The sequence below is a fragment of the Micromys minutus genome (assembly GCF_963924665.1).
Source record: "Micromys minutus genome assembly, chromosome: 1".
NCBI classification, from domain to species: Eukaryota; Metazoa; Chordata; class Mammalia; order Rodentia; family Muridae; genus Micromys; species Micromys minutus.
In genome coordinates, this window is record NC_137969.1 from 241,825,732 (window position 1) to 241,841,278 (window position 15,547).

Sequence of the window (15,547 nt, forward strand, 5' to 3'; positions counted from 1 at the left end):
AAGGGAAGGAGGGTGCTACATCTTCCACTCCCCTGAGCCAGTGGTTAGTCTGCTGACCACACAAGTCTCCAAACAGAAGTGGACCGGCTGCTTCGTTCCTCCTTAAACTACAGGGCCAGTCATCTCACTGTGCTCAGCCATTAGCATGCTGCTGACTCAAAAATTTGCCTTTCTCAAGGTTCTTGGGCCCTCTCTCTCTCACTTAGCTTTGCTGGTTAGAGGATACAATCCACAAAAAAAAAAAAAAAAAAGGAAGAAAAAGCCCCCTCACCAAGAAATGTATCTCTGCTCACCTTTTCCTCAAATAGCCTGGGGAGTTGACTGCTGCCAGCCAGCTCTGGGCTTGGGATACCAGAAGAGGCCTTTTGACGTGACTGACACTGTATTCTCCTTTAATATCTAGTACTGTCCTGAGGAATATCAAGGAAGGTCTCACTATTCCTGTTTCTATATAAAAAATAAAGGGAGCTTTTAAGCTAACATAAAAAGATGACCCTGCTACCTCCGGTGCCTTGTCTGGGTGGAAAAAGAAATACTGGATTCTGTCAGTGTAAATATCACCTGGGCCACCCCAATACCACTACCCTAACATGAGGAGGGGGTGGACACTGGAGGAGGCAGTGACTCCTGTCTGTAGAAGCAGACTCCATCTCCAAAACAGGGGTAACTACCACTTAGCCATAGCTACCTGTCTACCACACTAAGGTTTCTAAAAGTTTGGTTTTCTTACCCATCAAATCATGAGGATTTAATAGTATACACTTCATTTACCTTACCCAGAAAACAAATTGCACAAGGGAATATATTTGTTTCACACACTCTTAAATAAATACACTAATAGTTCCTGAATATGTAGAAATTAAAAACAAAATTTGGAAAATGCTCCTTCATACAGAGTAGCTCTACAGAGAATCAAATATTCTTCATACAAGAATAACACATGTGCTTTTGGACATCGGGGGCAGCGTAGAGAAAATAATGACGTCACCAGCAAGCAAAGCCCACACTTGCAGTTGCAGGGGTGGGTTTGCAAAGTTTTCATATGTGAAATGGATTGAAACAGAAACACGCTCTGTCCCACACATGATGCCCTGCAGAGGACGGCCTCCCCTCAGCCCTGGACAGAGCACTGTCCACACATCCTTAGATCCTTGCTCCAGGGTGTCGGTCTCTCTCCAAGCTGTCCTGACAGCCCTCCAAGCTGCAGCAGTGTCCCCGCTCTGCCACCGTGCTCCATTTACAGTGCTGGCTCCTCCAGTCTCCCGCCTCCCCACAAAATTTCCAGTTATGTATTTAACTCTGTGGCGATTATTTGTCTCTCTCCCCAAATAAGTGTAAAATGTCATTGGAAAAAAAAGAATAATATGTACCACTAATAATACATGTAATAATACACGTAGAATAGTACATGTGGCTTTTATTAAAAATTATATAAAATTATCCATGCAGCCTTACTCACATTTGGCAATATGCCAAGAATTATATTTCTACTTATAACAATTCCCACACATATTCATTGCTTCTGTCTCTAAATTTTAAAACCATTAACATTGAAAACTGCTAAAATACGCTTTTCAAAAAGGCATTAGCCACAATGCAGTACAAGGTTTGCTGGACAGCATCCCACTTAATGGCTTCTTCATGATGGCTGTCACCATTGTTTCCAAGAAGAAAATGCACTGAGGTGGTGATGGCTCATCACGAATGGTCCTACATTTGTGAAAAGCTTCAAGATGAAGATGCTATGTTCCAACAGATTCTGCAATTATTTGGATGTAATTATTATACACAAAACTAATGTCCCAAACGTTCATCTTCAGGCCAGCTAAAGAGCTTTCCCAAATTCAGAACTCCTGGCTCCTCTAAATGTAACAATTTCTTACACAAATTCAAAACTGAGCAGAAAGCAGACAAGGTGGCCACGCCACAAAGAATGAAATTATTTGTTTGCACGAACATGGGGAGCTGGACACCATCAGGCAAAATAAACCAGACACAAAAAGGCAAGTATCACATGTTCCCTCTCATATGCAAGACTCAGTGTCTGTGTGTGTGTATGTGTGTGTGCGCGAGTGCACACATGGAAGTAGGGGGCACATGTGATAGTAAAAGAAGCTGTGGGTATGGTAGCTCATGGCAATAATCCTAGCACTTGGAAGGCTGAAGCAGGAGGATGACTTCGAGTCTGAGGCCCTCTTGGGCTACACAGTGAGTACAAAGCCTGCCAGACCCACAAAGCAAAACTCTGTAGCAAGCAAATAAACTGAAGGAATAGCTAAGTGTTAAAGATGTAGACTGATGAGGGATGAGTGTATGAGAGAGGATAACGACCAACAAGGCCCTTACACACATGTGCACACATGTCACAACAGCATCAAGGCCCTTACACACATGTGCACACATGTCACAACAGCATCAAGGCCCTTACACACATGCGCACACATGTCAGAAGAGCATCAAGTCCCTTACACACATGTGCACACATGTCAGAAGAGCAGCAAGGCCCTTACACACATGTGCACACATGTCACAACAGCATCAAGGCCCTTACACACATGTGCACACATGTCACAACAGCATCAAGTCCCTTACACACATGTGCAAACATGCCACAACAGCGTCTTATTTTTTTTATAATTTCTATATATTAAAAGACAAATAATCTTTCTTCAAAATGCTGATGAGGATATTTACTAAAAATTATAAAGAATACTACTCCCAGTAAGGGCCCACAACTTTTATCCCAGCACTCAGGAGGCAGAGACAATCAGATAGGTGTTTGTGAGTTCCAGGCCTGATCTACATAACACTTTCCAGGCCCCTCAAGGCTCCACACTGAGATCTTTGTCTTAACAAAACAACAAAGACTACTGCCCTCAGACTGGGAATTATAGGTCAGTGTTAGAATGCTTGCCTTGCATGTAGGAGGCCTTGGGTTTGATCCCCAAAGAAAAGAGAGAAGGGGGGGAAATCCTTTCCTTTAAAAAAAAAAAAAAAAAAAAAAAAAAAAAAAAAAACTTCAAGGATTATGACAATGAGAGGTGCTTGCTGCCAAGCTCAATGGGTTAAGTTAGACCCTTAGAAACCACTCAGTGGAGAGCTCGACTCCCCAAGGTGTCCTCTGGCTTCTACATGCTAGATGCTACCTCCCTGACACACATACAAACTGGACAAATGCAACTTTATATTTTCTTTCATTCCCAAATGATTTTCTACAATTTCCGTAGTAGGAGATACTCACAGGTTACACTGGTTCAGTCTGTAAAATTTGTGCCGTGCCACACACAACCTCCACACGTACTTTGCTGTTTCCATGTCTTCCTGGCAGATAAAAGACAGGCAGAGTCACAGAGGGAAGCACACAGAGAGAAATACACTTGTAATGCAGATACACTGTGTCTACACCATCTCCCACCCATGGTGAGTCCCTCATCCCCACAGTGACTCCCTCATCCCAACCCCCATTGAGCAAACAGTTCCTCAACATCATGTTTGTATTAAGTATCAACTCTATTCCTAAGAAATAACACTCAGAGATTTTCTGAACAAAATATCTGCTCCAGGGTCTTAATTTTGCCTTTGTTAGGACAGCAAGAGCAAATAAAGGCTAAACAGCATTGCACAGCTGCTCAGCAGCACAGGGCCAGTAGCTAGGCTTACTTTCTCCCTACTTAGGTCTCTACAATTATTTCACAAGGCACTCAGCTCAGTGGTTAAGAGCTCTGACTGCTCTTCCAGAGGTCCTGAGTTCAATTCCCAGCAAGCACATGGTGGCTCACAACCATCTGTAATGGGATCATGCCCTCTTCTGGTGTGTCTGAAGACAGCTACAGTGCACTCATATACATTTTAAAAAGTCACTTGAATCAAAGAATATGGATTCTAAGACTCATTTGCTTAACAACATTTAACAAGTGAGCATTTTCCCCAAGTGCCATTTTGTAACCTTTAAAGCATTAAGTTTTTATAACACATAGAATTGTGGAGTCCTAAATTAGTCCAAACTCCCTATACCCTAATACACAAAAGAGAACTCAGAAATGCTAACTTGCCAATGTTTTTGAGAAGCATCCCATGAATTTTTGTGCTCACTCACAGTTTGAAACTGAATGGTCTCCTCTTTGTTCGCCAGCTCTAATGCAAAAAAGGACTTATTGTGCGACATGTTAGCAATGTCATGCCATCTAAAGAAAAACAGAAAATGCTGAGTGTGTACATGTACACTGAGACATGTAATGTGTCATTTTTACTCAAGTTTGATATGTGACTTAATAGTTTATTTTACATATATATGTAAAAATATGTCAATATATACATTATATTTATATTACTATATAAATATTATATATGAATTTGCATCTAGTATATGTTTTGTTTTATGTATATCTATGTGTGTATATATATGCACATATATGTGTGTATATATGTGCATACATACACACACACAGTTTATAGACTTGTTCCACTTGTGTGAGCTGAGTGATCTCAGCTTCCTGCCCTGAATCTGTGATCTCAGATTCCTTCCACCACATCTCCGGCCATGCCTCCTGCCACACTATACTGCCATTGTGGACTCTAAACCTCTGGAGCTGTAAGCCAAAATAAATGTCCTGAAGTTGCTTTCTGTCAAAGAATTTTATCGCAGCAACAGGAAAGTAACTAATGCACCTGACTTGGTTTAACAGTCAAAGATCCTCATGTTAGCCTGTGGCTCATGCTTCAGTGCTTGTAAGCAAACGCTTTAAAGGACATCCACCATCACAATGACGATAACTGTACCAGGCCCTGGGATACTAAAATCAGAGGGCACCATACAACAGGCAAACACACTGGTGAGCAGTGAAGACAAACAGGATAAAGTGGGGGACTAGAAATGTGTGGACTCTGGAAATCTACGGCATGAAGAGAAAGCAGTGCTCAGAAACCAAGGGCGAATTATTCTGAGTGTTGTCAGCAGGGCATAAACTCTACCCTGCATCTAATTCTATCATCTTCAGCTTTTAGGGACTAGATTTTGGTTTTATTACCTAGCTATGCGATACTGTCAGAAGGAAACTGAGTCTGAAGATGCTCAGCAGTTCTGAGCCATCAGTCCCCTCAGAACCACTGGGGATCAGAACAGTGGCTAATTCCAGGGACTGGCAAGCTTTGAAATATTCGGAATCCAGCAGTAGCTGGGCAGCCATAACCTGGAAATCCAAAGCTCCTGAAAATGAAGCTCTTCAAGGGGAAACTCCTTCCCCTCACCCACTGACTCGGCCTCACAAACATAAAGCAAGTGCTTTACCACTGAACCCTATCCTTTGTTCCCCACATCTTTAATTGGGGATTTTTAGACTCGGGATGTTCAGCTAACATATTTATTTAGCTAACATTTGTTAAATCAGAATTAATTTACTGACTTACTGCTCAGTTGTTAAACCTAAAGATTTTAATTGCATTGTATTAAATGAGGCAAATCTGAAGATTCCTGTGTAATGAAGAAAGCAACCAACTGAATTCCTGAGACTTCCATATGGCCTCGAGGTACAGTCCGGCTGTCTGAGTAAATCCTGATCCACTTTCAGGTCCCTGTGCCCCCAGCTCAGCACACTGGGAAGATTTACTGTAAGCAGGTTGGGGACAAGAGCCCCGATGGCACAGAAGCAGCCCCAGTGTGCAGCCCCGCACAGTGCAGTGTAGAAGAGGGGCACTGCTCCCTTAAGCCAGATCTTCATTTTGTGGCCACTGTCACTCAGATTAATTCAGGGCCCAAAGGCAGCAGAACAAAGCAAGACCGAGAAGAGTTGTCATTTTAGTGGAAAAGTTCTTAAAGGGAAAGACCAGTTCTGAAGAATAAAGTAAAAGATAGGAGCATAAAAAGAGCTATAAAAATAAAAAGGCGTGTGGTACACTGCCTAAGAGCCCCAGCTGCAGCAGAGAATCTAACGCTGTGAATGCAGTGACCTTGGAAAATTACTTGGCTTTTTTATTCCTCTCTTATCCTGTGTGAAAACTGATGGTGATGTCCGCCCCCCTCCCTGAGTCATTATGAAGGCAATTATGTGAGAAAATATAAAGAAAACAGTCAACTCAGCACCAGATTCCTGATAATCACACTAATGAGTGCTGGACACAGAGGAACCAACCACAAAAGTGCTTCCCTACTTTGTGAAAACAATATACACCTTGTGTTGTTTAAATCAACAGAAAATAGAAATAGAGTAAAATAGAATACAGAATGGAAAACAGAATGGGAAAACAGAAAACGGAATAGAGTGAAATTGCAAATATTTTTAGAAGATCGTACCACAGACTTTCTAAGGTTACAGATTTTAAGGAATTATACATAAGAGTGAACAACAGGACCTGATTTATTAGTTTTAAGTATAGATGGGAGAGGTCAAGCTCGTTCTGATCAGAGCTTGAACTTGCTCCCTGCTGGCCAGCTTTCATAGTACCTGGAGGTGAGAGGCAGGATGCTGAGAAAGGGACAGCAGTGGTCCTACCAGCCTCCAGAGCTCAGCTACAGTGACAGGCATGGCAGGACAGGCCTACAGGTACTAGCTACCAACCGCTTTCTGGATAAATGAAAGGCTAGATCCACATGGGGAAGGATGTGGTGGGAGCTCACTGTCCCCGGGGGGGAAACCTCCTATTTTGCTAAATGGTCACAATATCAAACTGCCCTCCCATCAGTGCTGCTCTCAGACTTTCTTAGAGAAGGGTCTTTGTGCGGTGGTGGGAGGTGGCTAACACAGGAAGCCCAGCTGGTCAAAGTGCATAGAGTAAGTGTTCGTGGGGTATTCGGTCACAAATGGAACTTCTGTGTCCCTCATCCTCTCGCCAAGGCTCAGGGCCCATCACGGAAGAAAAGGAAGCTGATTATAAAAGCCAGAGGTCAGAGAAGAATGGAGTGGAACGGTGTCATCTAGACACTAGTGGGATGCTGGCATCTGTGAATTCACAGCAGCTGTGTCTGTCTGCACAAGTTCAAACTCATCTCCAACCCTAGCTGAGGAGCTACTGACAGGTGACACCTCCTGGGCAGGAAAAGTCAGCTTTGTTTAAAACACACTGATTATGCTGCAGTGTATGGCTTCATACCCACGAGTAGATGGATTCCATAGGTTTCAAATATATTATGTATATTGCTACCAAGTTGGGGATTTTATCCAAAGGAGTTAGGGAGAAGAATGGGGGTTAATATGGTCTAAAGACATTATATAAAGATATAAAAACTCAAAGAATCAACTAAATATTATTATGTGTCCAAAAAAAGACATAACTGGAACACAGAATTCTACAAGTCATCTTAAGTCACCTCTAAGTCCACTTCTCAGAAACTGCATGCCACTCTGAGCACAGCCCTATCTGTCATTGTGCCTTCCCACTACATACACTCCAAGAGTTACACAAACAAACAGCACTGTTTTTTTTTTATAACTGGAGGGAAATCAACTTTACAAAAACTGAAGTTTGCTGAGATGTTGGCATTTTAGTCATTTTGTCACATAACTATAGTCTAAAGGAAGCCTAGGTTTTTCCAGAGTGAATAACTAGTCCCAGAAACTGAAGTCAAATGAAAAATTCCCTATTAAAGCAGAGAACGGCTTCTCCGTGGCGGCTGAGTGGACCATGTTAAGCATTTACAAGCAGGCGGTCACTGCACGCCTTTTTTGCTGCACAACTGTTCTTGAGGACAGCAGCAGGTTAATGAAGCGATGTACTTGGGTGCTGTTTAGCTTTAGAAAAGGAGTATCTCCATTTTCCAGTGAGAACTGGGGGAAGATCAGTCAGCAATAACCACCTAAGTATTTAACACAGAACAATACCTGAACACCACGGGAGGCCTTCCGTTCTTGTGTTTCACAAAGATGCCATCAAGACAAGCACCGATGGATATGTCACTTCCTTGGCTGTCCTAGACGTGAGAAGAAAGGGGAGCCCCCTGGGAAACAGACCACAGGGACAAATGCATCCACTTCCCTAAACCTGTTTCCCAGGTGAACAGTGTCCAGGAGACCCAGAGGGCAACCACTCAGAAGGAACAGAGACGGGCAAACCCAGTGTCCTGCCATAAGTATGGAGTGGGGAGGAGCAGGAGTATGGACTCTTGGAAATAGATTTGCTCTTATGTTTATTTACTTTGGATGTGGTGCACACATACCATGGCGCACATGCAGAGGTCAGAGGACAGCCTGTGGGGACTGGTTTTCTTTTCCTACCGTGTGAATCCCAGGATCAAACTCAGGTCATCAGACTTGGTGGCAAGTGCCTTGACCCTCTGAGTCAAGTTTAGACTCTTAGAACTCTATTTCCTGACCCTACGAAAGCACAAACTCCATGCGGCACACACGGCCACGCCCAGCTTTCTACTCTTAGCCTTCGCAGTCGTCCTACCTTGGCAGGGTAGCTCTCCTCTCCATAGCCGTCCATCCTCTCCACCTCCTGCATATACAGCATCTCCGCCTCAGGAGCAGTGAGCCCTCTGCAATCCAACACATGTTAGTGAGACTGTCCCCAAATCTAAACTTTGTAAACGCTTTTCTTAAACAACGTACATCAATCTGAAATAGAGCGTTATAAAAATTTCAGGCTTCTAAGCATCTGTAATTGGCTATATCGAGCCTCTAAAACATATGGAAAATGAACTATGAAGCGCTGTGCTGAATGCAGAAAGCAAGTATACCTAACCTTGTGCTTCAGGGAGGTAAAAAAACGGACAGACAAGGGTCAAGGAACGAGGCAGCTATCAAGATGCTGGCAATGCAAATCCACAAGTTTTTAACCTAAACTAACAAGCAGTTCCCAAAATATCAGGAAATACTGAGAATTTGGTTTAAAAAACAAGTAACGGGAGTAAAGAGATGGCTCAGTGGTCAAAGCACAGGCTGAGCTTCCAGAGGACCTGGGTTTGATTCCCAGCACACCCAGAGGCTGCTCACAATCATCTCTAACTCCAGTTCCAGGAGATCTGGTGCTATCTTCTGACCTCCACAGGCATGTGTATGATACACATACATACATGCAGGCAAAGCACTCATACATAAAATGAATAAATCTTTTAAAATGTCTTTTTTTATTTTATTTATTTTATGTATATGAGTACACTGTAGCTGTCTTCAGACACACCAGAAGAAGGCATCAGATCCCATTACAAATGGTTGTGAGTCACCACGTGGTTGCTGAGATTTGAACTCAGGACCTCTGGAAGAGCAGCCAGTGCTCTTAACTGCTGAGCCATCTCTCCAGGCCCCTAAAATGTCTTTTAAAGACTAAATGATAAGTGTGAGAAATGGACAGGAAGAGGCTACGCACGGATCCCTTTTAGCTCAGATGACTGGAGCCTTAGGAGGACATGAGAAAGGAAGGATCCTTAAACGCATCAAATCCCCTCCCAGCTGCTGCTCCCTCATGTGCCGAGGCTCCTCCCACTGTGGCCAGCCCAGACTGCATTGCTTTGGCTGTACTGCATTCCTCACACTTCTGAACCTTTGTGCACGCACATCCTCCTCCTCACACACCTATCAACCACACACAGACCCGGCAATCACTAGTTTCTTTGGGGCTCTGTGACTATGCCGTTCCCACTGTCAGATTCTCTGGGGATCCCCAGTACCCACCCCTGCCCTATGGAGTCCTTGCACAATCTGTCCACACCTCCACCACAGCACCCTTTTTCTACTGCTAGATACTATCGCAATGGCTTGTGCTGCCTATCCTATGATTGCTGGGAACACATTCTTGAAAGGCAGAGAATTAGTCTATTTATCTGTAAGCCAAGCCACCCAGCATTCTGTCTCATAAGGATAGAAAGTACCTACAGGTTCCTAAGTCCTATTATTTAAGTGACCGTAAAAACAAATGAAATAAAATGACAAAAACCAGGGTCAAGTGTGCCTTTAGGTCATGTATGCCTTTGGGTCCTGTGCCTTTGGGTCATGTGTGCCTTTGGGTCAGTGGGCCTTTGGGTCAGTGGGCCTTTGGGTCATGTGTGCCTTTGGGTCCTGTGCCTTTGGGTCATGTGTGCCTTTGGGTCAGTGGGCCTTTGGGTCATGTGTGCCTTTGGGTCAGTGGGCCTTTGGGTCAGTGGGCCTTTGGGTCATGTGTGCCTTTGGGTCCTGTGCCTTTGGGTCAGTGTGCCTTTGGGTCAGTGGGCCTTTGGGTCAAGTGTGCCTTTAGGTCATGTATGCCTTTGGGTCCTGTGCCTTTGGGTCAGTGGGCCTTTGGGTCAGTGTGCCTTTGGGTCATGTGTGCCTTTGGGTCAGTGGGCCTTTAGGTCATGTATGCCTTTGGGTCCTGTGCCTTTGGGTCATGTGTGCCTTTGGGTCATGTGCCTTTAGGTCATGTGTGCCTTTGGGTCAGTGGGCCTTTGGGTCATATGTGCCTTTGGGTCAGTGGGCCTTTGGGTCAGTGGGCCTTTAGGTCATGTATGCCTTTGGGTCCTGTGCCTTTGGGTCATGTGTGCCTTTGGGTCCTGTGCCTTTGGGTCATGTGTGCCTTTGAGTCAGTGGGCCTTTGGGTCATGTGTGCCTTTGGGTCAGTGGGCCTTTGGGTCATGTGTGCCTTTGGGTCCTGTGCCTTTGGGTCCTGTGCCTTTGGGTCATGTGTGCCTTTGGGTCCTGTGCCTTTGGGTCCTGTGCCTTTGGGTCATGTGCCTTTGGGTCCTGTGCCTTTGGGTCATGTGTGCCTTTGGGTCAGTGGGCCTTTGGGTCATGTGTGCCTTTGGGTCAGTGGGCCTTTGGGTCATGTGTGCCTTTGGGTCAGTGGGCCTTTGGGTCAGTGGGCCTTTGGGTCATGTGGGCCTTTGGGTCATGTGGGCCTTTGGGTCATGTGGGCCTTTGGGTCATGTGGGCCTTTGGGTCATGTGTGCCTTTGGGTCAGTGGGCCTTTGGGTCAGTGGGCCTTTGGGTCAGTGGGCCTTTGGGTCATGTGCCTTTGGGTCAGTGGGCCTTTGGGTCAGTGGGCCTTTGGGTCATGTGGGCCTTTGGGTCATGTGTGCCTTTGGGTCATGTGTGCCTTTGGGTCAGTGTGTTTTTGGGTCAGTAAGCCTTTGGGTTGTGTGCCTTTGGGATCAAGTTAGTGCACTAAGGGGAATAAGTTTTGTGTAGACACAGAGCTAGAAGAGTGGGAATAGTGACTTTTGGAGAGAAAATACTGTGAGCATTTGGGAAGGAGCACAGGGAGAGATGAGAGGATGGTACTTTTGGAAGTTACTCTTTTGCAACTACATACAAAGGCTGAGGCTATGACCAGTCACATTTACTTTCAAGTCACTTTTAACATAATCAGGGATCTAAGTCATTCTGAGTTTAGTTTCCTTTGTTTCTAAGCTGAAGGTAATATTCTCCATAAAGAATACTGGAGCTATCAGAATGTAATTTCATATATAAAGTACTGTAATTCTTTGTACTTGGCTTGGAGTAAGAGCTCGCATCTTAGGAGATTCTTATAGTCAATAGAGGTTCACCATTGAAGAAAGTCAACATGGACCAGCATAGATGAGAATGTACAAGGATAATCTGGGCAACAGACATGAGGACTCTCATCAAAGCTCCCCAGGGGACAGAAATCCTGCTTCTAAAAGTGTACAGGGGAGGCAATGGTCACAGCAATGCATTTCTAGCACTCGGGACACAGAGGCAGCAAGGTCGAAAGCTTGAGGCCAACCTCGTTCTCAAAAATCTCAAGGGCAGAGGATGTAGCTCAGTGGTAAAGTGTCTGCCTACTATGTATGAGCCCAAGTTTGAACTCTAATACTATTAAAAAAGGAAGAAAGGAAGGAAGGAAGGAAGGAAGGAAGGAAGGAAGGAAGGAAGAAGGAAGAGAGAGAGACAGAGAAAGAGGTGGAGGGAGGAAGGGAGGGAAGGATGAAGGGAGGGAGGGAAGGAGAAAGGGGAACAGAGAAAGAGAGGTGGAGGAAGGAAAGAAGGAAGGATCCCTGGTCATGTACTAATGTATACAGGTTTAGTTACTATCACACGCTTAATATATGGGTGATGAACTGGCACCTTAAGGGCGGGCTGCTTTCAACATCCCCTGTCCCCTCACTGGTATATGGACAATAACTGAAAGTACTTGGCACACAGTGAACGTTACGCACTCACTTCACAAACAAGCTGCAGTAAAGTTCCCAATTTAATACACAAAGCACATTTCAAAATCAAGCAGCCATGGGCCATGGGTCTTTGTTACCTGTATTTCTGATGTAGCAAGGCCACTTTTTGGGCTGCTTCTTCCAGGACTTTCTCATCCTGTAGCCAGCCCTGAAGGAAACACAGTGGTGAGCATGTGCATGGTTTACAATGAGTCATGCTACAGTCACTGACTAGCATGCTTCGGGCAATGCTCAGCAGTGCTGGCACTGGGGACTCTGCTTTTATATATGGCCATGATGCATCTAATGAACTGAGTGGTTTCTGCTCAGAAGCCAAAGGTTTGCCCTGCCTTCTCCACTCCTCCAAAGGGACGTTTCAGCTGAGTTTTAAGGTTGGAAACATCCATGAGCTGGTTCTGAGCTTAGCGCTTACTCAGAACAGTCCATCCTCCTCTGGTGCAATGAGATGCTCTCATCCATTTCTTCAACAGTAACTTTAGAAAGTAGAGGGCAGGTTTTTAACACTGCTAACAAGTCAAGCTCGTTCCAACATTAGCTTTGTGATTCTTCAAAACTGAAACCAAATCCCTTTCCTTAGACTCATAACCAAAGGCAAAAGGAATGTCTGTAGGTACAGCACAGAAACTAACACCTCAGTTTCTGTGGACTTACAAAGACCAGGGAGACTGTAACAAGGAAAATTGGCACACGAGATGTTTCAGGAGGAAACTGACTTTATAATGCTAGTCCTGCTCAGAGCATCTACCACTCGGGCAATCGGGGATCAGCAAGAGTATAAGGACAAACTACACAGAAAAGGGCCCAATGCCAGAAGAGGTCTTACCACAGGGAGCAAGGCAAATTTCTGAAGGAAATCTTGGGATTCATACTGATCAAAGTCGCCAAAATCAGCTAGATAAAAATAATAAACATCCATGTTGGTTACATTTAATTTTCACAACAACACACTTGCACAACAAAAATCAGTAAGTAGTATGGGTGATGTGTTTATATGATTCAGAAACCGATTCTGTCTGACAGATAATAGGGCAAGGTTTTAGGGTGTCCTTTACAGAACAATAGGTGGATTTATGCATGCTGGCTGGGGAAAATGTCTACAAAGTGAGACAAGCCTGCTCTGCACATGACATGTGCACAGATAAGTGTCAAAAGAAACCAAGTGGGGACAGGGAACGTGTCCCGTGAATACATATATTTAGGCAACATACGGGAAACTGCACACCACGGTGTCGGAAGTTTGTTATTCTCAAGGTGACAGGTATCCATGCAGCTAGGAGCTGGAGGAATTTTATCATTTTTTTCTTTTTCCATTGTGTTTTGTTTTCTTTTGATACAGGGACCTACTCTGTGGTCTTGGCTGGCCTAGAACTAGCTATGAAGAACAGGCTGGCCTTGAACTCACAGAGATCTGCTTCCTTGCTGGAATTGAAGTTATATGGCACTGTGTCCAGCTTAGGTTTTCTTTTGATTATATTCCAGTTTTCATGGTTAAACACCAGTTAACACTTGAAACAATGCACCAGCAGAAAGTTCCATGCAGCATAGATATACACATAGACATATACAGTTGATTTAAAAAATTTATGAAACTAAACCACTTCTATTATCAGTGAGGATGCCCCATAATTTAAAGCAGTTATTTTTAGAGAAATGAAAGAGATGGGATGTTCTTAAAAAAATAAGTGAATATAATCTCATCAAACTCATTGATAGATATGTCATTCCTCCCAAAATATTAAGTTCAAATCAAGTCTTGAAGTGAAATTAAGATTTAGCATGTTAAATACTATGATATATGTACATATATGTATATGTTTGCTCCTTTGACATGATACATAACTCGTATTTCAGAAATGTCCAGAAGTCTCACATTTCATTGAAGTGATCCAAATAGCCTTCCTACAAGTCTCCAGATAAAAACATAGTATTCCATTAATACATAAATATGATGACAATTCATATAGAAAGTCAGTTACTTACAGGATCCTATACAGGTTTTGTTTTAACGCACATCTTCACATGCATTGCTTACCTTGAACCGCTAAGCCAGCCAGCTGAATGGCTTGTTCTAATGTACAGGGAAGATTTCCTTCCAGAATATCTTTCTTCAGCTGCAGGTAATACTGATACCTGTTTTAAAGGATGAGTTTATGAAACCAGTATCACCATAATCTCTGGCCAAGACTCACTGCACTTTACCATAATTTAGTGTGGGACCAGAAACTGTCAAGTAGCCCTAGATGTTTACAAAAATGGGAAAGACAGCTACAAACACTATAAGCACACCATCTGCTCTGTTCAGCGACTTGTTCTTTATCCCTTGCTGAAACCATTTCAAAGTCAAAACAATGGATCAGGGATGTAGCTCTCAGGTGAATGTTTCTTAGCATGTGTGAGCCTGGCTTGCCACATCCCCTCAGAGTCTTTTCTGGTAGAGCTCCCCATTTGTATTCTGCCCTGTAAAACAGTCCTGGCTATCCATTCTTCATGATAAAGAAAACACAAGCTCAATGACCAATCTTTACTTTTAAGCCTCTCACTTGTAACTTGGTAATAAGACTTTAGGTATGTAGTTAGATAAAAACTTCACTAGCTCTGTAAAATTTAAAGCAAATAATTCTTGATATTTCAGATCAGGCTACTGTTAAGCTTTTAAACTATAATCCTAAAAAGTATAACTTTTAAAAGATTTTAATATTCAGTAACATAGTTTCTTCTTCTGCCCCCTTAGTATTAAGCAGACCTAGGCGCAAATTCTAGCCCTGAAATTTGGGATTCTGCAGGACCTTGGTCAAGTCATAGTTTTTAGATTCACATGTTATTATCAATAAAATGAAGATGTGCCCACCCCTTCACGGGGCTGAAAAAGCCTTTAGCAACAATGGACATGTGCCGGCACTCGGACAGCAAGGGATTATCAGCAGTGCATCTCCAGTAAGGCAGTACTGTGTCATCCAATCATCTCTCCGTTAGGATAAAGCTCCAGAGTCAAAACCTGATGTTCCTTCTATTCCCTGACTAGGCCGTGCTACAGCCTGTCCCTGTTCATTCTACGGCACGGTTCTAGACACTGGAGACAGTGTTAGCTTTGGCCCATCGCTGCCAGTGCAGTTTACAGCGCCATCTCAGCCTGAGTCTAAGTTTGTTTCTTTGAGTGGTCCAAGTGTAGACTGTATCTGACTTCCCCAGAATTCATGTGCATTCCTATGGCACCCTTTTAGCTAGGCTTTAAGTCTCTGCCCTCTGTTACCAAACGGCCTGACCAACGCACCATCTACTCACATAAAAGAATTTAGATCCAGCTTTCCCCTTCTACCAGCTAGCACGCATCACAGGTTTTTAGCAATCAGTGAACTGAACAGAACACTGGTAATTCTGGGGTGTCAGAGGGAGGAAACCTGCAACATTCTATACGGCTTTCAAATGCCAAAAGAGATGGTTTTTACG

The 15,547-nt window shown here is 43.8% G+C and overlaps 1 protein-coding gene across 2 annotated transcripts in view; it reads right to left on the reverse strand.

Moving 5' to 3' along the window:
• PTPN21 (protein tyrosine phosphatase non-receptor type 21) overlaps positions 1-15,547 on the reverse strand; it is a 59,470-nt gene that overhangs the window by 19,477 nt on the left and 24,446 nt on the right. For both annotated transcript variants that reach the window (XM_080937076.1, XM_080937077.1), the window contains 7 exons: positions 14,133-14,230; positions 12,924-12,991; positions 12,178-12,248; positions 8,383-8,470; positions 7,815-7,903; positions 4,097-4,184; positions 3,242-3,321 (listed from right to left, as the gene is read on the reverse strand). In XM_080937076.1, the coding sequence (XP_080793202.1) occupies positions 3,242-3,321; positions 4,097-4,184; positions 7,815-7,903; positions 8,383-8,470; positions 12,178-12,248; positions 12,924-12,991; positions 14,133-14,230 (582 nt within the window). The remainder of the gene's footprint in view (positions 1-3,241; positions 3,322-4,096; positions 4,185-7,814; positions 7,904-8,382; positions 8,471-12,177; positions 12,249-12,923; positions 12,992-14,132; positions 14,231-15,547) is intronic.